Source organism: Artemia sp. Qi Xiang Cuo, chromosome 3, assembly GCF_049724085.1.
Source record: "Artemia sp. Qi Xiang Cuo chromosome 3, ASM4972408v1, whole genome shotgun sequence".
Taxonomy (NCBI): Eukaryota; Metazoa; Arthropoda; class Branchiopoda; order Anostraca; family Artemiidae; genus Artemia; species Artemia sp. Qi Xiang Cuo.
Window position 1 is genome coordinate 4000834 of NC_142796.1, and position 24788 is coordinate 4025621.

The window sequence follows — 24788 nt, forward strand, 5'->3', positions numbered from 1 at the left end:
CAACTTTTCATCATCAGGGCTAGATTCTACTTTCAATTTTTCATTTTCAAAAGATTGGGCTGTGACCTGAAGATTGCATTTTTTAGTAGACTGTGAGCACTCGGTCTCAGCAGCTTCAAGTTGAGCTACTTTTTCCAAAGCGTTTGCAAGTTCAATTTCAATCGTTCGATATCTAATTTTATGATCATTCAATTGTTTTTGGAAAGTGTCACTCTCTTGCTTTTTAGCACGAAAATTTTGCTTCAAAATTTCAATCACTTTACTTTGCTCGTCAGATATTCTAAATAATGATTGCCTCTGTGACCGAAGGTGGTCACAAATTGCCTTTTCTCTCGTGACCAAATCTCTTTCAGCTGTTAATTCTTCTTGTTTGCTTTTAAGTGAATTACAGCAGGCTAGATAAGTTACGGTATCCTTATACAATTGTTCCTGAAGTGAATTGTTTTTCTTTTTAATTGAAGCTTTTTCGTTATTCAGAACTTTGATGTTTTTCACGGAGAGTTCAAGTTGGTTCTGAAGGTCTCTAATTTTTTTTGCTAGCCGGAGAAGAGCAACACCAGTACCAATTGACATCACAATTATTAATAGTATTGGCGGTAATAAAATGTAAGATAGCATCCCTGACTCATCTGATTCTTTTTTATCATCGTGTTTGCCAAATAGAGACGTTGCACAAAGAGTACAAACAAGAATAAGTACAAATAGTAAAAACATAATAATCTTCATTTTATCTTTAGCTAACTATTTACAAACTTTAACTGTTAAGTTGAGTGGATTATTTAACGTTTTATATGTGTAATGATGTCATCAAAACTGATGTTATTGTGCAAATTTATTATGACATCATTTATGATTGAAACCTAAGGTTATGACATCATTCCTGATCGGGTATACAAAGATGCAGTTTTTGTCATAAAATAGATTTTATTTTAACATTATATTTGTTAATTACAAATACTCGCAGATACAGCATTTAAAAAGTCCCTTAACTCTACATGACATTCCAGTGCCCCGCTAGAAATGGAAGAAAAAAAAGGAGCAACCAAGACATATCAGTGCTACCAATGGAAAAAGTGATAATCCTTGACAGGAAAGTGATAACCAGGGAACTACTTTCTGAAGGGAAACGTCCCTATATACGAGTATGGACTGTGCTAATTCCAATGGCATACTTTCGGTTTTAATCTAACACCATATTTAGGGGTTTTATGCTATTTCTCAGAATTTCCTCAAATTTGGCTTAAAAATAACATTTGACTAAGTAGAGTAATTGAAGTAATAGGTACTATTCCTGAATCAGCAACAACTGGCATTTGTTTTCCAAACTAGCCAGTCTTGGCACCACAGAAAAATTTTACCAGGGTTTTATACTTGCTTTGTAAACCTTGCCCTGTATATTGCTAACCCTTCGTGGTACCAGATATAATACAGTAGGTGTCTATGCCCTATATAATACAGCGCTTATGTCCCAGCAACGGCTCTGGAGGATCTTTATCCTCACAGATAATATGATAATTGCATATACAACGCCATTATATTGCACCTATGCCCCAACAACGGCTCTCAATGATCTTTATGCTCACGGTTGTGAAGGATCTTTATCCTCACATATAACAGGATAATTGATCATACAGCGCTATTGTACAGCGCCTATATCCCAGCAACGGTTCTCGAGGATCTTTATCTTCACAGATAACATGATAATTGTTTATACAGCACTATTGTACAGCGCCTATGCACCAGCAACGGCTCTTGAGGATCTTTATCCTCACAGCTAACATGATCATTTTTTATACAGCTCCAATGTACAGCTCCTATGCCCCAGCAACGTCTCTCAAGCATCTTTATCTTCACAGGTAACATGATAATTGTTTATACAGTGCTCTTATACATCACCTATGCCCCAGCAACAGCTCTGGAGGATCTTTATCCTCATCGATAACATGATAATTGTTTATACAGTACTATTGTACAGCGCCTATGCCCCAGCAAAGGCTCTGGAGGATCTTTATCCTCACAGATAACATTATCATTTTTCATACAGCTCCAATGTACAGCTCCTATGCCCCAGCAACGTCTCTCAAGCATCTTTATCTTCACAGGTAACATGATAATTGTTTATACAGTGCTCTTATACATCACCTATGCCCCAGCAACAGCTCTGGAGGATCTTTATCCTCATCGACAACATGATAATTGTTTATATAGTACTATTGTACAGCACCTATGCCCCAGCAACGGCTCTGGAGGATCTTTATCCTCACAGATAACATTATGATTTTTATACAGCGCTGTTGTACAGAGCCTAAGCCTCAGCAACGAATCTGAAGGATCTTTATCTTCGCAGATAACATGATAACTGTTTATACTGTGCTCTTATACAGCGCCTATGCTCAAGTAACGGCTATCGAGGATCTTATCCTCTCAGAAAAAATTATAATTTTATACCGCGCTGTTGTACAGCATCTTTGCCACAGCAACAGCTTTCGAGGATCTTTATCCTCACAGATAATATAATAATTGTTTATACAGTGCTATTGTACAACACCTATGCCCCAGCAATGGCTCTTGAGGATTTTGATCTTCATAGATAATATGATAATTGTTTATACAGCGCTATTGTACAGCTCCTCTGCCCCAGCAACGGCCCTGGAGGATCCTTATCCTCATTAATTAAAAAAACTTTTTCTACAAAGTAAGTTTTTCAAAAGAAAAGTAAAGAACTCAATTAAACCAAAAATGAGGAAAAATAAAATCAAATAATCTACCAATCGTGAAACTACAACAAATCAGCATCGGTAAATAAATGAAGCCAAAAACGAACACAAATTACAATAAATAACCGAGTCAAACTCAAAATGAGCAGAAATTAATATAAGTTGAGCGCAAATGCCTTCCCAAGGCCAGAACAAAATTTGCACTTTACTGAAAAAATACATAGACTGCGCATTGTCAGTTTAATATACATATACTGATATTTAGTAATCAAAATGTTAATATTATTTGATTTATTAAAGTTATAAAAGTAAAAACATTTGTATTTTTTCAGCAAAGAGTAAATTCTGTTCTGGCCTTGGGAAGGCATAGGGGTTTTGCGCCCAACTTATGTTAATTTCTGCTCATTTTGAGTTTGGCTCGGTTATTTATTGTAATTTCTGTTCATTTTGGGTTTCGTTTATTTACCGATGCTGATTTGTGGTAGTTTCACGAATGGTATATTATTTGATTTTATTTTTGCTTATTTTTGGTTAAACGGAGTTTTTTACTTTTTTTAAAAAAAACTTATTTTGTGGAAAAAGTCTTTTTAATTAATTTCTGTTCGTTTTATATTGACATAGTCTTTTCAGGGAAAAAGAAAATAACTCTTTAAATCTTTTCGTTTTTTAATACTTTATAGTTTGGTCTTCTATTTGAATGCTGGAGAAAAATTTTCAGCAATTTTTAACAAAATACACCCTTTTAAAAAATTGGACACAAATAGTACTGTTTAATTTAGTTTCATACCACCTCTAGGTGACCTGAAAAGGTAAACTTGATATCATTCGCAAAAAAATCTGTTTACTTTCTTTGTTAGCTTTATACATTTTCGCTATTTTGAATTTCTTAAATTTTAAGAGCAGAAGTAGCCCCGAAAGTTTGAACATAATACCCTCAGTCGTTCTTTGGATACTAATGAGATGCCTTATTGGGAATTAGTATTATCACAGTGCATTTTGATTTAATCTTAAGGCAACATTTAGTTTTGGGGGAGTGTCCTCCTCAAAAATATTTTTTCTATCTTTAAATGAACTCCGATGAACAAAATGGATATATCAAATTTTTGTTTCGTTGTTTGGGGGGGTTTTTGGGGCGGTGGGGGAGGGCTAGTGACCTTCTAGTTATTTTTGAATAGGAACGAGAGTTCTAGCTCTTTGAATTCCCAATTGAATGAACATTTTTTAAAGTTTATACAACAACGCTTTTTATAAATACCTCTCATGCCAGTAGGCAGTTAATTAAAACGCTTACCCTGAGGGTTGGGGGGAGTGTCCTCCTCAAAATATATTTTCTATGTGGAAATCAACTACTCTTAACAAAATGGCTATCTCAAAATTTTCATTGCATGTGTTTGGGGGAATGATGGGCGTGAAGGGGGGGGGGAGAGGGCAGTTGCCCTCCGATCACTTTCGACTATTAAAAAGGCCACTAGCCCTTTATTTTCCAAATAAATGAGCCTGTTTTGAAGTTTCTACGACAAAGCCTTCTACAAAACCTTATATTCCCCCAGGACAAAACTTAAAACCCTGGCCCTGAGGGTTCAACTAGCCTACGCTGAACAAAATGACTATCTCAAAATTTCGATTGGATGTGTTTGGGGGAATGATGGGCGTGGGGGGGCTAGTTGCCCTCCAATCACTTTTGACTATTAAAAAGGGCACTAGCCCTTTGAAATTCCAATCGAATGATCTTTTTTTGAAGTTTCTCCGACAACACCTTCTATAAAAACCTTATATGCCCCCTGGATATAACTTAAAACCATTGCCCTGAGGACTTTGGGGAAGTATCCTCCTCAAACTTATATTTTCTATCTGGAAATCAACTACGCTGAACAAAATGGCTATCTCAAAAATTTGATTTGATGTGTTTAGGGGAATGATGGGTGTGGGGGGGGGGGGGCTAGTTACCTTCCAATTACTTTCGACTATCAAAAAGGGAACTAGCCCTTTGAATTTCCAATCGAATGAGCCTTTTTGTAAGTTTCTAAGATAACACCTTCTGTAAAAACCTTATATGCCCCACAGGGCATAGCTTAAAACTCTTACCCTTAAAGTTGTGGGGGAGTGTCCTCCTCAAAAACATATTTTCTCTCTGGAAATCAACTATGCTGAACAAAATGGCTATTAAAAATTTTGACTGGATGTTTTTTGAGGAATGATGGGCGTAGGGGGGGGCTACGTGCCCTCCAATCACTTTCGACTATTAAAAGGGGCACTAGCCCTTTGAATTTCAAATCGCATGAGCCTTTTTTGAGGTTTCTAAGACACCGCTTTCTATAAAAACCTTATATGCCCCAAGGGCAAAGCTTATAACCCTTACCCTGAGGGTTGTGGGGAAGTGCCCTCCCCAAAAATATATTTTTTATCTGGAAATAAACTACGCTGAACATAAGGAATATCTCAAAAATTTTATTGGATGTGTTTGGTGGAATGATGGGCGTGGGGGGTTTATTTGCCCTCCAATCACTTTCGACTATTAAAAAGGGCACTAGCCTTTTGAATTTCCAATGCAATGAGCCTGTTTTGAAGTGTCTACGACAACTCCTTCTATAAAAACCTTATATGCCCCCAGCAAAAAACTTAAAACCCCTGCCCTGAGGGTTGGGAGGGATTGTCCTCCTCAAAAGCATATTTTCTATCTGGCAATCAACTAGCCGACGCTGAACAAAATGGCAATGTCAAAATCTTGATTGGATGTGTTTCGGGGAATGATGGACGTGGGGGGAGGGGGGGGTAGGTGCCCTCCAATCACTTTCGACCATTAAAATCGGCACTAGCCCTTTGAATTTTCAATCGAATGAGCCTGTTTTGAAGTTTCTACGACAACGCCTTATATAAAAACCTTATATGCCCAAAGGGCAGAACGTAAAACCCTCGTCCTGAGGGTTGTGGGGGAGTGTTCTTCTAAAACTCATATTTTCTATCTGGAATTCAACTAGCCTACGCTGAAAAAAAGGGCTATCTCAAAATTTTTATTGGATATGTTTGGGGGAATGAAGGGCGGGGGGGGGGTGGTTAGCTACCCTCCAATCGATTTCCACTATTAAAGAGGGCACTAGCCCTTTGAATTTCCAATTGAACGAGCCATTTTTGAAGTTTCTATGACAACGCCTTCTATAGAAACCTTATAAGCCCCCAGGGCATGACTTAAAACCCTTGCCCTGAGGGTTTTGGGGGAGTGTCCTCCTGAAAACATATTTTTTATCCGGAAATCAACTACGCTGAACTAAATGGCCATCTCAAAATTTTGATTGGATGAGTTGTGGGGAATAATGGGCGGGGGGGGGGCTAGTTGCCCTCCAAACACTTTCGACTATTAAAAAGGGCACTAACCCTTTGAATTTCCAATCGCATGAGCCTGTTTTGCAGTTTCTACGACAACACCTTCTATAAAAACCTTATATTCCCCAGCGCATAACCTAAAACCCTTGCCCTGAGGGTTGGGGGGGGAAGTGTCCTCCAAAAAAAAATATTTTCTACCGGGAAATCAACTAGCCTACGCTGAACAAAATGCCTATCTTAAAATTTAGATTGGATGTGTTTGGGGAAATGATGGGCGTGGGGGGGGGGCTAGGTGCCCTCCAATCACTTTCGAATATTAAAAAGGGGAATAGCCCTTTGAAATTCCAATCGAATGATCTTTTTTTGAAGTTTTTACGACAACACCTTCTATAAAAACCTTATATGTCCCCTGGACATAACTTAAAACCCTTGCCCTGAGGGCTTTGGGGAAGTATCCTCCTCAAACTTATATTTTCTATCTGAAAATCAACTACGCTGAACAAAATGGCTATCTCAAAAATTTGATTTGATGTGTTTAGGGGAATGATGGGGGTGGAGGGGGGCTAGTTACCTTCCAATCACTTTCGACTATCAAAAAGGGAGCTAGCCCTTTGAATTTACAATCGAATGATCCTTTTTGTAAGTTTCTAAGATAACACCTTCTGTAAAAACCTTATATGCCCCCCGGGGCATAGCTTAAAACTTTTACCCTTAAAGTTGTGGGGGAGTGTCCTCCTCAAAAACATATTTTCTATATGGAAATCAACTATGCTGAACAAAATGGCTATTAAAAATTTTGATTGGATGTTTTTTGAGGAATGATGGGCGTAGGGGGGGGGGGCTAGGTGCCCTCCAATCACTTTCGACTATTAAAAAGGGCACTAGCCCTTTGAATTTTAAATCGCATGAGCCTTTTTTGAGGTTTGTTTTTATTGGATTTTTATTTTTATTGGATGTGTTTGGTGGAATGATGGGCGTGGGGGGTTTATTTGCCCTCCAATCACTTTCGACCATTAAAAACGGCACTAGCCCTTTGAATTTTCAATCGAATGAGCCTGTTTTCAAGTTTCTACGACAACGCCTTATATAAGAACCTTATATGCCCCAAGGGCATAACGTAAAACCCTCGTCCTGAGGGTTGTGGGGGAGTGTTCTTCTTAAACTCATATTTTCTATCTGGAGTTCAACTAGCTTACGCTGAAAAAAAGGGCTATCTCAAAATTTTTATTGGATATGTTTGGGGGAATGAAGGGCGTGGGGGGTTAGCTACCCTCCAATCGATTTCCACTATTAAAAAGGGCACTAGCCCTTTGAATTTCCAATTGAATGAGCCATTTTTGAAGTTTCTATGACAACGCCTTCTATAGAAACCTTATAAGCCCCCAGGGCATGACTTAAAACCCTTGCCCTGAGGGTTTTGGGGGAGTGTCCTCCTGAAAACATATTTTCTATCGGGAAATCAACTATGCTGAACTAAATGGCTATCTCAAAATTTTGATTGGATGAGTTGTGGGGAATGATGGGCGGGGGGGGCTAGTTGCCCTCCAAACACTTTCGACTATTAAAAAGGGCACTAACCCTTTGAATTTCCAATCGCATGAGCCTGTTTTGCAGTTTCTACGACGACACCTTCTATAAAAACCTTATATGCCCCAGCGCATAACCTAAAACCCTTGCCCTGAGGGTTGGGAGGGGGGAGTGTCCTCCAAAAAAACATATTTTCTACCTGGAAATCAACTAGCCCACGCTGAACAAAATGGCTATCTCAAAATTTTTATTGGATGTGTTTGGGGGAATGATGGGCGTGGGGGGGGGGGGCTAGGTGCCCTCCAAAAACTTTTGAATAATAAAAAGGGCACAAGCCCTTTGAATTTCCAATAGAATGAGCATTTTTTGAAGTTTTTACGACAACACCGTCTATAAAAACCTTTAATGTCCCCTGGACATAACTTACAACCCTTGCCCTGAGGGCTTTGGGGAAGCATCCTCCTCAAACTTATATTTTCTATCTGGAAATCAACTACGCTGAACAAAATGGCTATCTCAAAAATTTGATTTGATGTGTTTTGGGGACGGATGGGTGTGGGGGGGGCTAGTTACCTTCCAATCACTTTCGACAATCAAAAAGGAAACTAGCCCTTTGAATTTAAAAATCGAATGAGCCTTTTTGTAAGTTTCTAAGATAACACCTTCTGTAAAAACCTTATATGCCCCCCGGGGCATAGCTTAAAACCTTTACCCTTAAAGTTGTGGGGGAGTGTCCTCCTCAAAAATATATTTTCTATCTGGAAATCAACTATGCTGAACAAAATGGCTATTAAAATTTTGATTGGATGTTTTTTGGCGAATGATGGGCAGCGGGGGGGGGCTAGGTTCCCTCCAATCACTGTCGACTATTAAAAAGGGCACTAGCTCTTTGAATTTCAAATCGCATGAGCCTTTTTTGAGGTTTCTAAGACAACGCCTTCTATAAAACCTTATATGCCTCAGGGCATAACTTATAACCCTTACCCTGAGGGTTGTGGGGGAGTGCCCTCCTCAAAAATATATTTTCTATCTGGAAATCAACTACACTGAACAAAAAGAATATCTTAAAATTTTTATTGGATGTGTTTGGTGGAATGATGGGCGTGGGGGGTTTATTTGCCCTCCAATTAAAAAGGGCACTAGCCCTTTGAATTTCCAATCGAATGAGCCTGTTTTGAAGTGTCTACGACAACTCCTTCTATAAAAACCGTAAATGCCCCCAGCACAAAACTTAAAAACCTTGCCCTGAGGGTTGGGGGGGATTGTCCTCCTCAAAAGCATATTTTCTATCTGGCTATCAACTAGCCGACGCTGAACGAAATGGCAATCTCAAAATCTTAATTGGATGTGTTTCGGGGAAAGATGGACGTGGGGGGAGGGGGAGGTGCCCTCCAATCACTTTCGACCATTAAAAATGGCACTAGCCCTTTGAATTTTCAATCGAATGAGCCTGTTTTGAAGTTTCTACGACAACGCCTTATATAAAAACCTTATATGCCCCAAGGGCATAACGTAAAACCCTCGTCCTGAGGGTTGTGGGGGAGTGTTCTTCTCAAACTCATATTTTCTATCTGGAATTCAGCTAGCCTACGCTGAAGAAAGGGCTATCTCAAAATTTTTATTGGATATGTTTGAGGGAATGAAGGGCGTGGGGGGTTAGCTACCCTCCAATCGATTTCCACTATTAAAAAGGGCACTAGGCCTTTGAATTTCCAATTGAATGAGCCATTTTTGAAGTTTCTATGACAACGCCTTCTATAGAAACCGTATAAGCCCCCAGGGCATGACTTAAAACCCTTGCCCTGAGGGTTTTGGGGGAGTGTCCTCCTGAAAACATATTTTCTATCCGGAAATCAACTACGCTGAACTAAATGGCTATCTCAAAATTTTGATTGGATGAGTTGTGGGGAATGATGGGCGGGGGGGGGGCTAGTTGCCCTCCAATCACTTTTGAATATTAAAAAGGGCACTAGCCCTTTGAATTTCCAATCGAATGAGCCTGTTTTGGAGTTTCTACGATAACACCTTCTATAAAAATCTTATATACCCCCAGGGAATAGCTTAAAACCCTTGCCCTGAGGGTTGGGGGGAAGTATCCTCCTCAAAACACATTTTCAATCTGGAAATCAACTAGCCTACGCTGGACAAAATGGCTACCTCAAAATTTTGATTGGATGAGTTTGGGGAAATGATGGGCGTGGGGGGGGGGGAGGCAAGTTGCCCTCCAATCACTTTTGACTAATAAAAACGGCACTAACCCTTTGAATTTCCAATCGAATGAGCCTGTTTTGAAGTTTTTACGACAACGCTCTCTATAAAAACCTTATATGCCCCCAGGGCATATCTTAAAACCCTTGCCCAGAGGGTTTTGGGGAAGTATCCTCCTAAAAAAATATTTTCTATCTTGAAATCAACTACACTGAACAAAACAGCTATCTCAAATGTTGATTGGATGTGTCTGGGAGTATGACGGGCGTGGAGGGGGGGGGGTGGTTGCTCTCCAATCACTTTTGACTATTTTAAACGGCACTAGTCTTTTGCATTCCCAATCGAAGGAGCCTGTTTTGAAGTTTCTACGACAACGCCTTCTATAAAAACCTTATATGCCCCCGGGGCATAGCTTAAGACCATTGCCCTGAGGGTTGGGGGAGTTTCCTCCTCAAAACGTACTTTCTATCTGGAAATCAACTAGCCTACGTTGAACAAAATGATTATCTCAAAATTTTGACTGGATGAGTTTAGGGGAGTGATGGGCGTGGGGGGGCGGGGGGCTAGGTGCTCTCCAATCATTTTTACTATTAAAAATGGCACTAGCCCTTTGAATTTTCCATCGAATGAGCCTGTTTTGAAGTTATTACGACAACACCTTCTATAAAACCTTATATGCCCCCAGGGCATAACTTAAAACCCTTGCCCTGAGGGTTGTGGGGGAGTGTCCTTCTCAAAAACATATTTTCTATCTAGAAATCAACTGGCCTACGCTGAACAAAATGGCTATTTGAAAATTTTGATTGGATGTGTTTGGGGGAATGAGGGGCATGGGGGGCTAGGTTCCCTCCAATCACTTTCGGCTATTAAAAGGGTACTAGCCCTTTGAAATTCCAATCGAATGAGCCTGTTTTGAAGTTTGTACGACAAATTCTTCTGTAAAAACCTTATATGCTCCCAGGGCATAACTTAAAACCCTTGCCCTGAGGGTTGTGGGGGAGTGTCCTCCTCAAAAACATATTTTCTATCTGGTAATCAACTAGCCTACGCTGAACAAAATGGATATCTCAAAATTTTGATTTGATGTTTCGGAGGGAATGATGGGCGAGGGGGGAGGGGCTAGATGCCCTCCAATCACTTTCGACCATTAAAAAGGGCACTAGCCCTTTGAATTTCTGATTGAATGATTCTGTTTTGAAGTTTTTACGACAACGCCTTCTATAAAAACTTATATGCTCCCAGGGCATAACTTAAAACCCTTACCCCGAGAATTGTGGGGAGTGTACTCCTCAAAAACATATTTTTTATGTGGAATCAACTACGCTGAACAAAATGGCTATCTAAAAATTTTGATTGGATGTATTTGGGGGAATGATGAGCGTGCAGGGGGGGGGGGGGCTAGTTGCCCTCCTAAAGCTTTGATAGCTTTAGCTTTAATAAGCTTTGAAATGTATAAAGCTTTGATAGCTTTATACATTTACGCTATTTTGATTTTCTTAAAATTTAAGAGTAGAAGTAGCCCCAAAAGTTTGAACATAATACCCTGAGTCGTTCTTGGGATACTAATGAGATGCTTTATTGGGAATTAGCATTATCACAGTTGATTTTTATTTAATCTTAAGGCAACATTTAGTTTTTAAAAATAATGGGCGAATGGGAGGGTGGGCGTTGGAGGGTGGAAGTAGAAGGGGGATTAGTTGCCCTCCAATCACTTTCGACTATTAAAAAGGGCATCAGCCCTTTCTATTTTCAATCGAATGAGCCCCTTTCGAAGTTTCCACGACAACTCCTTCGATACCAAGTGCCCTGGTCTAAAAAACACCAACAACAAAAACTATTCGACTATTAAAAAGAGTATTAACCTTTTGAATTTCAAATCAAATGAGTAATTTTACGCTTCTACGACAAAGATTTCAATAAAAGCCTTATATAACCCCAGGACAGAGCTTAAAACCCTTGGCCTGAGGGTTGGGGGGAAGTATCCTCCTCAAAAACATATTTTCTATCTGGAAATCAACTATCCTACGCTGAACAAAATGACTACCTTAAAACTTTGATTCGATGAGTTTGGGGAATGATGGGCGTCGGGGGGCTAGGTGCCCTCCAATCACTTTTGACTATTAAAAAGGACACTAGTCCTTTGAATTTCCAATTGAATGAGCCTGTTTTGAAGTTTCTAAGACAACGCCTTCTATAAAACCTTATATGCTCCCAGGGCATAACTAAAAACCCTTGCCCTGAGGGTTGTGGGGGAGTGTGCTCCTCAAAAACATATTTTCTATGTGATAGTCAACTACGCTGAACAAAATGGCTATCTCAAAATTTTGATTTGATTTTTTTGGGGGAATGATGGGTGTGGAGGGGGGGCTAGTTGATCTCCAATCACTTTCGACTATTACTAAGGGCACTAGAACTCTCGAGTTCCAATCGAATGAGCCACTTTTGAAGTTTCTACGACGACCCCTTCCATATGAAGTGCCCTGCTTTAAAGGAAAAGAAATGAATCATACATTGTTCCAACATCGTTCTTATACGCTCTCAGGGCTCTCAGGACATAAAACCCTTGCCCCGAGGGTTGTGGGGGAGTGTCCTCCTCAAAAAGATATTTTCTATCTGGGAATCAAGTACGCTGAACAAAATGGCTATCTAAAAATTTTTATTGGATGTGTTAGGGGGAAAGACGGGCGTGGGGGGGGGGGTCAGTTGCCCTCCAATCACTTTCGATTAGTAAAAACGGCACTAGCCACTCCAATTTCCAATCGAATGAGCCCTTTTCGAAGCTTGTACGACAACTCCTTCGATACGAAGTGCCCAGGTATGGAGGAAAAATAATAACACAATGTGCCCAAATCGTTCTTTACGTAGGCAGCGCGATCGCGCTGCCTATATAAATAACATGACAATTGTTTTTACAGCGCTATGGCAAAGCTCCTATGCCCCAGCAACGGCTTTCTAGGATTTTTATCCTCATAGATAACATGATAATTATTTATACAACGCTATGGCACAGCTCTTATACCCCAGCAACACCTCTCAGGGATCTTCATCTTCACATATCACATGATAATTGTTTATACAGTGCTCTTGTACAGCGCCTATGCCCAAGCAACGGCTATAGAGGATCTTTATCCTCTCAGATAACATTATAATTGTTTATACAGTGCTCTCTGTACAGGCCTTAGTGGATCTTTATGCTCACGATTACATGATAATTCTTTATACAGCGCTATTGCACAACACCTATGCCTCGGCAATGGCTCTGGAGGATCTTTATCTTCACATATCACATGATAATTGTTTATATAGTGCTCTTGTACAGCACCTATGCCCAAGCAACGGCTATCGAGGATCTTTATCCTCGCAGATAACATTACAATTTTTATACATCGCTAATGTATAGCGCCTCTGTCCCAGCAAAGGCTCTAGAGGATCTTTATGCTAGTGAAAACATGATAATTTTTTATACAGTGCTATTGCACTGCGCCTATGCCCCAGCAACGGCTCTCGAGGATCTCTATCCTCACAGAAAACATGATAATTGTTTATAGAGCGCAACTGCACAGTGCCTATGCCACAGCAATGGCTCTGGAGGATCTTTATCTTAATAGATAACATGATAATTTTTTATACAGCGCTATTGTACAGCTGCTATACCCAAGCAACGGCTCTCAAGGATCTTTATCGTCACAGATAACATGATAATCGTTTATACAGTGTTCTTGTACAGTGCCTATGTCCAAGCAACGGCCATCGAGGATCTTTATCCTAACAGAAAATATTATAATTGTTTATACAGCGCTATTGCACAGTGCCTATGCCCCAACAACGGCTCTCAAGTATCTTTATCTTCACAGTTACCATGATATTTGTTTATACAGTGCTCTTCCACAGCGTCTGTGCCCAAGCAACGGCTATCGAGGATCTTTTTTCCTCATCTCACAGATAACAATGTGAAAGTAAGGAGCAACATTGAAACTTAAAGGGAAAAAAATATTATGTGTATGACATGGATACCCCATCCTCGCTACATCGCTCTTTACGCAAAAGTATTTTTTTTAATTTTCAAAAAGTTTATTATTCTAATAGTTATTCTTAGGTAACTGTCAAACTCAAAAAGTTTGAACAAAAAGTCAAACTTTAGCGTAAAGAGCGAAGTATTGAGGAGCGTTCAGCCCCCTCAAATACATAATAATTTCTGTTCGTTCTAATTTTTCGTGTTGCTTCTTACTTTCAGTTGAAAATACTTGTTTTTTTTATTCAACTTTCAGTAAAGCCCTATTGAAACACCGGCATTGATAAATTTCCGGACCCTTAGCCTTTTCCTTGTTTGTGGTAATTTCTCTTCGTCTTAATTTTGACTTGATTATTCACTTAAACTTATGTCAGTTCTAGGATTCTTCTGTTTACATATTAGTCAAAAAAACTTTTTGCGCAAAATAAGTTTTTCAAAAAAAAGTAAAGGACTCCATTAAACCGAAAATGAGCAAAAATAGAATCAAATAATCTACCAAGCATACAACTACCATAAATCAGTATCAATAAATAAATGAAACCAAAACAAACAGAAATTAAATTAAGTCAAACTCAAAACGAGCAGAAATTAATCTGAGTATGGTTCTAAGCCCTATGCTTTCTAAAAGCCAGAATACAATTTGCACTTTACTGAAAAAAAATTCGAATGAATTTACTGAAAGAACGTGCATTGTCAGTTTAATACAGACATGCTGATATTTATTCCTTAAAATCTTAATTAATTTTTTTTGTTAAAGCTATAAGTGAAAACATTTAAAAGATTTTTTTCATTTGTAGTTTAATGGAGTTCTTTACTTTCTTTTGAAAAGTTTATTTTGTGCAAAAAGTTTTTGGATTAATTTCTGTTTGTTTATATTGACATAGTCTTTTTCAGGGAGAAAGATAAAAACATTTCCATAAACACATTCAATATCGCCTGGGCATAACTTACAACCCTTGCCCCCTAATCTCTGGGGTTTGTTTCAACCCCAAAATCCTTGTTATATGATATTTATACTATTTTGAATAAAATGGCTATCTCAAAATTTCTATTTGGCACATTTCGGGACAATATGAAGTGTGTGTAGGGGTGAGAGGGTAGCTGCATTCTGATTACTTTGACTCTTAAAAAGAGCACTAGAGCGTCTGATTACCAATCCAATGAGCCTCCCAATGAAGCTTATATGACCACACTTTTTATAAACACCCTTTATGTCCCCGGGGCACAACTTACAGCTCTTGCTCTGAGAGCTGGGGGGATTTGTTGTCCTCGAAGACATAATTTCTAGACCTTTCTGATAAGCTTAACAAAATGACTAAATCAAGATTTTGATTGGAAGGGTTTGAGGAAATGATAGGCGAGGAGGGATACATTTGCCCTCTGGTCACTTTCGACTAATAAAAAAGGCACTAATCCTCTCAATTTTCAATCGAATGGGCCCTTTTTGAAGCTTCTAAGACAAAACTCTCTATAAAAACGTTATATGCCCCTAGGACGTAACTGACGACCCTTGTCATTAGAGCTATGGGGGAAGGGTTGTCGTCCTCAAAGACATAATTTCTATACCTTTCAACTACGTTGAACAAAATCGGGGGGGGGGGCATCGAGACGGGCATCGGGGGGGGGTGATTCTCCCTCTGATTACTTTTGACTATTAAAAAGAGCAATAGCCCTCTCAATTTCGAATCGAAAGAGCCCTTTTTGGGGTTTTTACGACAACACTTTCCATATGGCATTATATGCCCCCAGGGCATAACTTAAAACCTTAGCCCTGAGGGCTGTTGGGGGTTGTCATACTCAAAAAAATAATTTCCAGACCCTTCAACTATGTTCAACAAAATTGCTATATAAAAATGTTTATTGGAAGTGTTTGAGGAAATGATGGGAATGGGAGGGGGAGGATATTTACCCTCCGATCCGCTTTTGACTGTTAATAAGGCACTAGCCCTCTCAAATCCCAGTTGGATGAGTTCTTTTTGAAGTTTCTACGACAAAGCTGGCAAAGACCTAATTTCCAGAACTTTCCACTACTTTGAACAAAATTTCTACCTCAAAATTTTGATTGGATGTGTTTGGAGAAATGGTAAGCTAGAGAGGGGCGTTAGTTGCCCTCCAATCACTTGCGACTATTAAATAGGGCACTAGCGCTTTGAATTTCCAATCGAATGAGCCCTTTTTGAAGTTTTTTCGACAACGCTTTCTATAAAACCTTATATGCCACCGAGGGATAACACACAACCATTGCGCCGAAGAGTGTCATCCTCAAAGACATAATCACCGGACCTTTCAACTACGTTGAACAATGTGGCTATCTCAAAAAATTTTGGATGTATTCGGAGATTTGATGGGCGTGGGAGGGGTGTTTGTTTTCCTCCAATCACTTTTCACTATTGAAAAGGGCACTAGCCCTTCGAAGTTTTCGAAGTTTCTATTACAATGCTCTATAAAAACCCTATATGCCCCCAGAGCACAATCTACAACCCTTGCCCTGGGGGTTGTGCTGGGGGGAGGATGATCATCCTCAAAGACATAATATCAAGGACTTTCAACTAGATTGGAAAAAATGGCTATCTCAAAATTTTGATTGGATGTGTTTGGGGAATTGGTGGGCGTGGGAGGGAGGTTAGTTACCCTCCAATCAGTTTTGACTAGCCTATTCAGAAGGGCAGTAGTCTTTTCAATTTCCAAATGAATAAGCCTTTTTTGAAGTTTCTACGACAACATTTTCTATACAAAAAAACTTATATGCTCCCAGGGCATAACTTACAACCTTAGCCCAGAGGGATCTGGGGGGAGTGTCATCCGCAAAGACTTAATTTCTAGAACTTTCATCTACGTTGAACAAAAGAACTATCTAAAAATTTTGATTGGATGTGTTTTAGGAAATGGTGGGCTTGAGAGGTGGGCTAGTTGCCCACCAATCACTTTCGACTATTAAAAAGGGCACTAGCCCTTTCAATTTACAATCGAATGAGCCCTTTTTGAAGTTAATAAGAAAGCACTTTCTATAAAAACCTTATTTGCCCCAAGGGCATAACTTACAACTCTTACCCCGAGGGGTTTGGGCAGTTTGTCATCCTTAAAATCATAATTTCCAAAACTTTCGACTATGTTGAACAAAATTGTAATTGAATATGTTTGGGGAAATGGTGTGAGTGAGAAGGAGTTTAGTTGCTCGCCATTAACTTTCGACAAATGAATAGGGCACTAGCCCTTTCAATTTCCAATCAACTGAGCCCTTTTTTTGAAGTTTCTATGACAACACTTTCTATAAAAACCTTATATGCCCTCAGGGTATAACTTACAACCCTTGCCCTGAGGGCTCTGTGTTGGTTGTCATCGTAAAAGCCCTAATTTCCAGAACTTTTAACTACGTGGAACAAAATGAATATCTCAAAATTTTTATTGGATGTGTTTGGGGAAATGGTGGGTTTGAGATAGGGATTCGTTGCTCTCCCATTACTTTCAACTATTAAAAGGGAACTAGCTCTTTCAATTTACAATCTAATGAGCCCTTTTTTAAGTTGTACGACAACGCTTTCTATACAAATTTCATATTCCCCCAGGGCATAGCTTTCAACCCTTGCCCTGAGGGCTAAGAGGGGTTGTCATCCTCAAAGATATAATTTCCAGAACTTTCAACAACGTTGAAAAAAATGGCTATCTCAAGATTTTGATTGAAAGCGTTTGGGAAAATGGTGGGCGTGAGAGGGGGTTTAGTTGCCCTTCAGTTACTTTCGACTATTAAAAAGGCCACGACCCATTTCATTTTCCAATGGAATGAGCCTTTTTGAAGTTTCTACGACAGCGCTTTCTATAAAAACCTTATATGCCCCAAGGCATAACTTACAACCCTTACTCTGACGGCTGTGGGGTTGTCATCCTTAAAGACCTAATTTCCAAAACTTTCAACTACTTTGAACAAAATGGCTATCAAAAAATTTTGATTGTATGTGTTTGGGGAAAAGGTGAGCGTGAGAGGGGATTTAGTTACCCTCCAATCACTTTCGACTATTAAAAAGGACACTAGCCCTTTGAATTTCCAGTCAAATGCACCCTTTTTCAAGTTTCTACGACAAAGCTTTCAATAAAAACCTTATTAGGCCCCAGGATATAACTTATAAACCTAGCCCTAAGGGCCCTGAAGGGGTTATCATCCTCAAAGACCTAATTCCAAGAACTTTCAACTACGTTAAACAAAATGGTTATTTCAAAATTTTGATTGGATGTGTTTGGATAAATGGTGGGTGCGGATGGGGTGTTAGTTACCTTCCAATCACTTTCAGCTATTAAAAAGGGCACTAGCCATTTCAATTTCCAATCGAATGAGCTCCTTTTGAAGTTTCTACGACAACGCTTTCTATTAAAACCTTATATGCCCCCAGGGAATGGGTTATAACCCTTGCCGTGTGGGCTATGGGAGGGGGGCTAGTCATCCTCAAAGACCTAATTTTAAGAATTTTCAACTACCTTGAACAAAATGTCCATCTCAAAATTTTGATTGGATGTGTTGCGGGTAAAGGTAGGCGTGAGAGGGGGGTTAGTTGCCCTTCAATCACTTTCGACTGTTAAAAATGGCACTAGCCATTTTAATTTACAATAGAATGAGCCTTTGCGAAGTTTCTACGACAACACTTTCTATGAAAATCTTATATACCCCCAGGGCATACTTTACAACCCTTGCCCTGAGTGTTGCGGGGGAGTATCCTCCTCAAAAACATAATTTTTACCTGGAAATCAACTACGCTGAACGAAATGACTCTCTCAAAATTTTGATTGGATGTGTTTGGGGAAATGGTGGGCGTGGAAGGGGTGTTAGTTGCCTTACAATCACTTTCGACCATTAAAATGGGCACTAGCCATTCCAATTTCCAATCGAATGAGCCCTTTTCAAAGTTTCTGCGACAGCGCCTTCGATACGAAGTGCCCTGGTATGGAAAAAAAATTATGCAAACATCGCTCTTTACTTGGGCAGCACGATTGTGCTGTCTATGATAGCAGTATCCCTTGTTTTATGTTAAATTGGATCACATTCATTGACATTTTTTCCTGTTGGTTATAAGTTTGAGAACAAATTTTCCCTCCGTCTTATTTAAAGAGCCAATAAGTAAGAAAATAGCTTTTTATCAAAGTTACATTTAAAAATAAACGATCGTTCCTGTGTATATATCAAAAGGAAACAGTGAGTTTTCCCAAAATAAGGAAAAAATCAGAAAAACGATATTTTTCTTCTTTTTTTTAATCAGAGGCAACGCTGTAGCGTTGGCTACAGTAAACACCATAGGCCATTTTTTCCCAGAGGCACTTCATATGGAAGGGGTTCTCATAGAAACTTCAAAAGGGGCTCATTCGATTGGAAATCGAGAGTTCTAGTGCCATTTTGAATAGTCGAAAATGATTAGAGGGCAACTAGCCCCCCACGCCCATCATTCCCTCAAACACATCCAAACAAAATTTTGATATAGTCATTTCGTTCAGCATAGTTGATTTCCACATAGAAATTATGTTTTTGAGGAGGACACTCCCCAACAACCCTCAGAGCACGGGTTTTAAGTTATGCCCTGGGGGCATATAAGGTTTTTATAGAAGGTGTTGTCGTAGAAACTTCAAAAAAGGCTCATTCGAATGGAAATTCAAAGGGATAGTGCCCTTTTTAATAGTCGAAAGTGATTAGAGTGCACCTAGCCTCCCTCCTCCCCACGCCCATCATTCCCCCAAACACATCCCATCAAAATTTTGAGATGGACATTTTGTTCAGCGTAGTTGATTCCCAGACAAAAAATATGTTTTGAGTAGGACACTCCCCCACAACCCTCAGGGCAAGGGTTTTAAGTTATGCCCTGGGGGCATATAATGTTTTTATGGAAGGTGCTGTCGTAAAAACTTCAAAAAAGGCTCATTCAATTGGAAATTCAAAGGGATAATGCCCTTTTTAATAGTCAAAAGTCATTTGAGGTCAACTAGCCCCCTCCCTCACGCCCATCATTCCCCCAAACACATCCAATCAAAATTTTGAGATAGCTATTTTGTTCAGCGTAGTTGATTTCCAGATAGAAAATTTGTTTTTGAGGAGGACACTCCCCCACAACCCTCAAGGCAAGGGTTTTAAGCTCTGCCCTGAGGGCATATAAGGTTTTTATAGAAGGAGTTGTCGTAGAAACTTCAAAAAAGGCTCATTTGATTGGAAATGCAAAGGGCTAGTGCCCTTTTTAATAGTCAAAAGTGATTTGAGGGCAACTGGCCCCCCCCCACGCCCAACTTTTCCCAAACACATGCAATCAAAACTTTTAGATAGCCATTTTATTAAACGTAGTTTTAAGCTCTGTAAATTAGGTCTTTGAGGAAGACAACTCCCCCACAGCTCTCAGTGCAAGGGTTTCACGTTATGCCCTGGAGGCATATAAGGTTTTGTATAGACAACGTTGTCGTAGAAACTTCAGAAAGGGCTCATTCGATTGGAAATTCAAATGCCTAGTTCCCTTTTTAATAGTCGAAAGGGATTCTAAGGGAACTGAAACCCCTTCCACGCTCACCATTTCCCCAAACACATCCAATCAAAATTTGGCATAACCATTTTGTTCAACGTAGTTGAAAGTTCTGGAAATTATATGTTTGAGCAGGACACTCCCCTCAAAGTTTTCAGGGGCAGGGGTTATAAGTTTACCCTGGGGGCATATATGGTTCTTATGGAAGGAATGTTCGCATAAACTTCAGAGAGGGCTCGCTTGATTGGAAATTGAAAGTTCTAGTTCACTTTTTAAGTGTCAAAAGATACTGGAGGGTAACCAGCTCCCCCCCCCCCAAAAAAAAAACAACTTTTTTTCCCAAATGCATCCTATAAAAATTTTAAGATAGCTATTTTGCTAAACATAGTTCAAAGATCATATAACAAAAATTCCGGTGTTGACACAACCCACCAGTGCCCGAGGGCAGGCGTTGTAAGTTATGCCCTGGGGGTATATATGGGTCTTATGGAAGGGATACTCGTATTAACTTCAAAGAGGGGTCATTTGATTGGAAACTGAAAGTTCTAGTTCACTTTTTAAGAGTCAAAAGAGATTGGAGGGCATCTACCCCCCCCCTCCTCGCCCTTTTTACTCACACCCATCCGATAAGAACTTTGAGATAGCTTTATTTTAAAATAGTTCAAAGACCTTATAACGAAAACTCAGGGGTCAACACATCCCCCCAGGGGCCGATGGCAGATGTTGTATGTTATCTCCTTGGGGGAAATATGGTTCTTATTGAAGGGATACTCGTAAGAAATTCAGAGATTGCTCATTTGATTGGAAATTGAAAGTTCTAGTTAAGTTTTTCGAGTCAAAAGAGATTTGAGGGCAACTAGCTCTCCCTCGTCTGTTTTTCCCCAAATCTATCCAATAAACATTTGAGATAGGCATTAAGTTAAAAATTTCTCAAAAGTCAGATAACAAAAACTCAGGTGTCGTCACAGCCCGTTAGGACCCGGGGGCAGGCGTTTAAAGTTATGCCCTGAGGCATATATTGTTCGTATGAAAAGGGTGCTCAAATAAACTTCAGAGAGGGCTCATTTGATTGGATATTGAAAGTTCGAGCTCACTTTTGAATAGTCAAAAGAGATCCGAGGGTAGCTATCCCTTAACCCATCTGATGAAAATTTTGAGATAGATATCGTGTTTAAAATAGTTCAAAGGACAGCTAAGAAAAAAATTCGGTGTCAATAGAACCACCCAAGGTACAGGGAAAGGTGTTCTAAATATGCCCTAAGGGTATGTATGGTTCTTATGAAAGGGATGCTCGTATAAACTTCAAAGAGGGTTCATTTGATTGGAAATTGAAAGTTCTAGTCCACTTTTTAAGAGTCAAGAGAGTTAAACTAGTCCCCTCCCCATCCTCTTTTTTCCCCAAACCCATCCACTACAAATTTTGAGATAGCCCGTGTTTTAGAAACTGTTTAAAAATTAGATAACAAAAACAACCCCCAGAGCCCGGGGGATAGGCATTGTAAGTGTTGTCCTGGGGGCGTTTATGGTTCTTATGAAAGGGATGCTCGTATAAACTTCAGAGGGGGCTCATTTGATTGGAAATCAAAATTTCTAGTTCAATTTTTAAGAGTCAAAAGATATTCGAGGACAACTAGCCCCCTCCCCACACCCTTTTTCCCAAGCCCATCTGATAAACAATTTTATAATAGCCATTTCATTAAAAATAGTGCAAACGTCAGATAAGAAAAATTCCTGTGTCGACGGAACCCGCCAGGGCCCGGAGGCAGGCGTTATGTTTAATTTTCTAGGGGCATATGTAGTTCTTATGGAAGGGATGCTCGTATAAACTTTGGAGAGGGCTTATTTGATTTGAAATTGAAAGTTTTTGTTCACTTTTTAAAGAGTCAAAAGAGATCGGAGGGCAACTAGCCCCACCCCCACCTCCACGCCCGAACTGCATCAGATACAAATTTTGAGATAGACATTTTCTTAAAAATAGTTCAAAGTTCTGATAACAAAAAACTCCGGTGTCAACATACCCCCCAGGGCCCGGGGGTAGGCATTGTAAATTATGCTCTGGTGGCTTATATGGTTGTTATGGAAGGGCTGCTCGCATAAAATTTCTAGAGGGATCATTTGCATGGAAATTGAAAGTTGTAATTCATTTTTAAGAGTCAAAAGTGATTGGAGGGCAGCTAACCTCCCCACACACTCCATTATTTTTTTCCAGTAGCATTTCACATAGAAGGGGTCGTCGTATGAACTTCAAAGGGGGTTCATTCGATTGGAAATCAAGAGTACTAGTGCCCTTTTCAAGAGTCAAAAGTGATCAGAGGGCAACTGGCCTTCCAAGCCCTTTTTCCTCAAACACATCTGATAAAAAAATTTGAGGTAGCCATTTTGTTAAAAATAGTTGAAAGATTATATAACAAAAATACCTTTACGTATGGTCATTTCGTTAAAAATAGTTCCAAGATCAGATAAGAAAAACTCTTGGGTCAACACAACCCCCCCCCCAGGGCCTGGGACGGGGGTTTAAGTATTGCTCTGTGGGCCTCGATAGTTCTTATGGAAGGTGTGCTCGTATAAACTTCAGAGAGGGTTCATTTGAATGGAAATTAAAAGTTGTAGCTCATTTTCTCAGAGTGAAAAAGATCAGAGGGCAACAAGCCCCTCCCGTCCTCAACGCATTTGGGTGTATCGGATGGATAAACCCATCCGATAAAAATTTCAGGTGACCATTATGTTAAAAACATTTCACCCATCAGATACTAATACTCCAGGGTCAACACGACCCCCCAGGGCTCAGGGATAGGCGTTGTAAGTTATACTCTGGGGATATATATGGTTCTTATTTAAGAGATACTCGTATAAACTTCATAGATGGCTCATTTGATTTAAAATGGAAAGTTCTAGTTCACTTTTAAAAAGTCATAAGAGACCGAAGCTTAATCTAGTCCTCCACGCCCTTTTTCCCCCAAACCCATCCGATAAAAATTTTGAGATAGCAATTTTGCTAAAAATAGTTCAAACATCAGATAATAAAAACTACGAGGTAGACACAAACCCATTTTTTCACTTTGATATTGTTACTTTGATATCAGTTTTTATACTTTGACGAATATACGATTTTTTTTTAAGTTTGATTTTGAAATTAGGAATTTTTAAAAACTTAAAATTTTTTGCAATCAAAAACAAGCAAAAATTAATTAAAAAAAACTTTCCGAAAAATAAGTTTTTATAAGAATGTAAAGGCCATTTTAAACTTAAGCTCAGCAGATACAAATACCTTTTAAAATTCAAACTCAAAACGACCAGAAATTACTATTAAAGAATAAATGAAATCCAAAACGAACAGAAATTAAATAAGCATTTTAGCAAAAACTAACAACAAGTAATAATATAAATGAATAAATAGATCTTAAGCGAGTAATGCTTAGATTGAATGTGAATATCAAGTTTAAAATGAAAAAAAATAATGTCCTATTGAAGTATAAATAAAACTTAAAACGAACAGAAATTAAATAAACAATCAATGCAAAAAAACGTAAAATAGATATTGGTGTAAATTAATAAATATATCTTAAAACGAGTGAAACTTAAACTGAATATGCAAATCTAGCTTAAAACAAACGAAAATCATTACAACAAGAGTTTGGTTATGGCCTCCATCTCTCACTGTAAGAGTCTAAAGCCTACTGCGTCATTGGCGCTTTACTGAAAACCAATTTTATGACAAATGTTTTCTTTTGTGCTTAATATTGAACATAAACATTAAAATTATAGTAAAATTTTGAACTGATGAGCTTTCAACCATTAATATCACTATACATAAAATATTCAGTTTAATGTATTAGCTATTTTTAAAGTTGTTAAATACGAATATAGTTTCCCTACAGACAAGTGTTTGGATACTGCCTTCTTTCCTAACTGTAAATAAAAACCAAAAGCCTACTGTGTCATTGGCGCTTAACTGAAAACGGATTGTATTACAAATATTTTCTTTTCCAGTTCTTACAGTATGGAAAATAAAAATACAATTATAGTGAAATAAATTCTTGAACTGATGGATGTTTCAACAATTAATATAATTATTCATCAAATATTCAATTTTATGTTGTTTATACTTTCCAATGCTGTTCAAGACGCATATAGTTTTCAGTAAAGCGCCAATGACGCAGTAGGTTCTAGACTTTTACAGTGAGAGAAGGAGGTCATTCCCAAACTCTTGTTTGTGGTGATTTTTGTTCGTTTCAAGCTTGATTTGCATATTCAATTTAAGTTTCACTCGTTTTAAGATTTATTTATTAATTTACATTAATATCTATTGTATGTTTGTTTGCATTGATTGCTTATTAAATTTTTGCTCGTTTTAAGTGTCATTTATACTTCAATAAGAATTTTTTTTCATTTTAAGCTTGATATTCATATTCAATCCAAGCATTACTCGCTTTAAGACCTATTTATTCATTTATATTATTACTTGTTGTATGTTTTTGCTATGATCGCTTATTTAATTTCTGTCCGTTTTGGGTTTCA

General features: G+C 38.8%; 1 protein-coding gene across 1 annotated transcript in view; it reads left to right on the plus strand.

Moving 5' to 3' along the window:
- The first annotated feature begins 1779 nt into the window (after window positions 1-1779).
- LOC148953666 (abasic site processing protein HMCES) overlaps window positions 1780-24788 on the plus strand; it is a 56787-nt gene continuing 33778 nt past the window's right edge. The window contains exon 1 of the mRNA XM_089087275.1: window positions 1780-1856. Within this exon, the coding sequence (XP_088943401.1) occupies window positions 1780-1856 (77 nt within the window). The remainder of the gene's footprint in view (window positions 1857-24788) is intronic.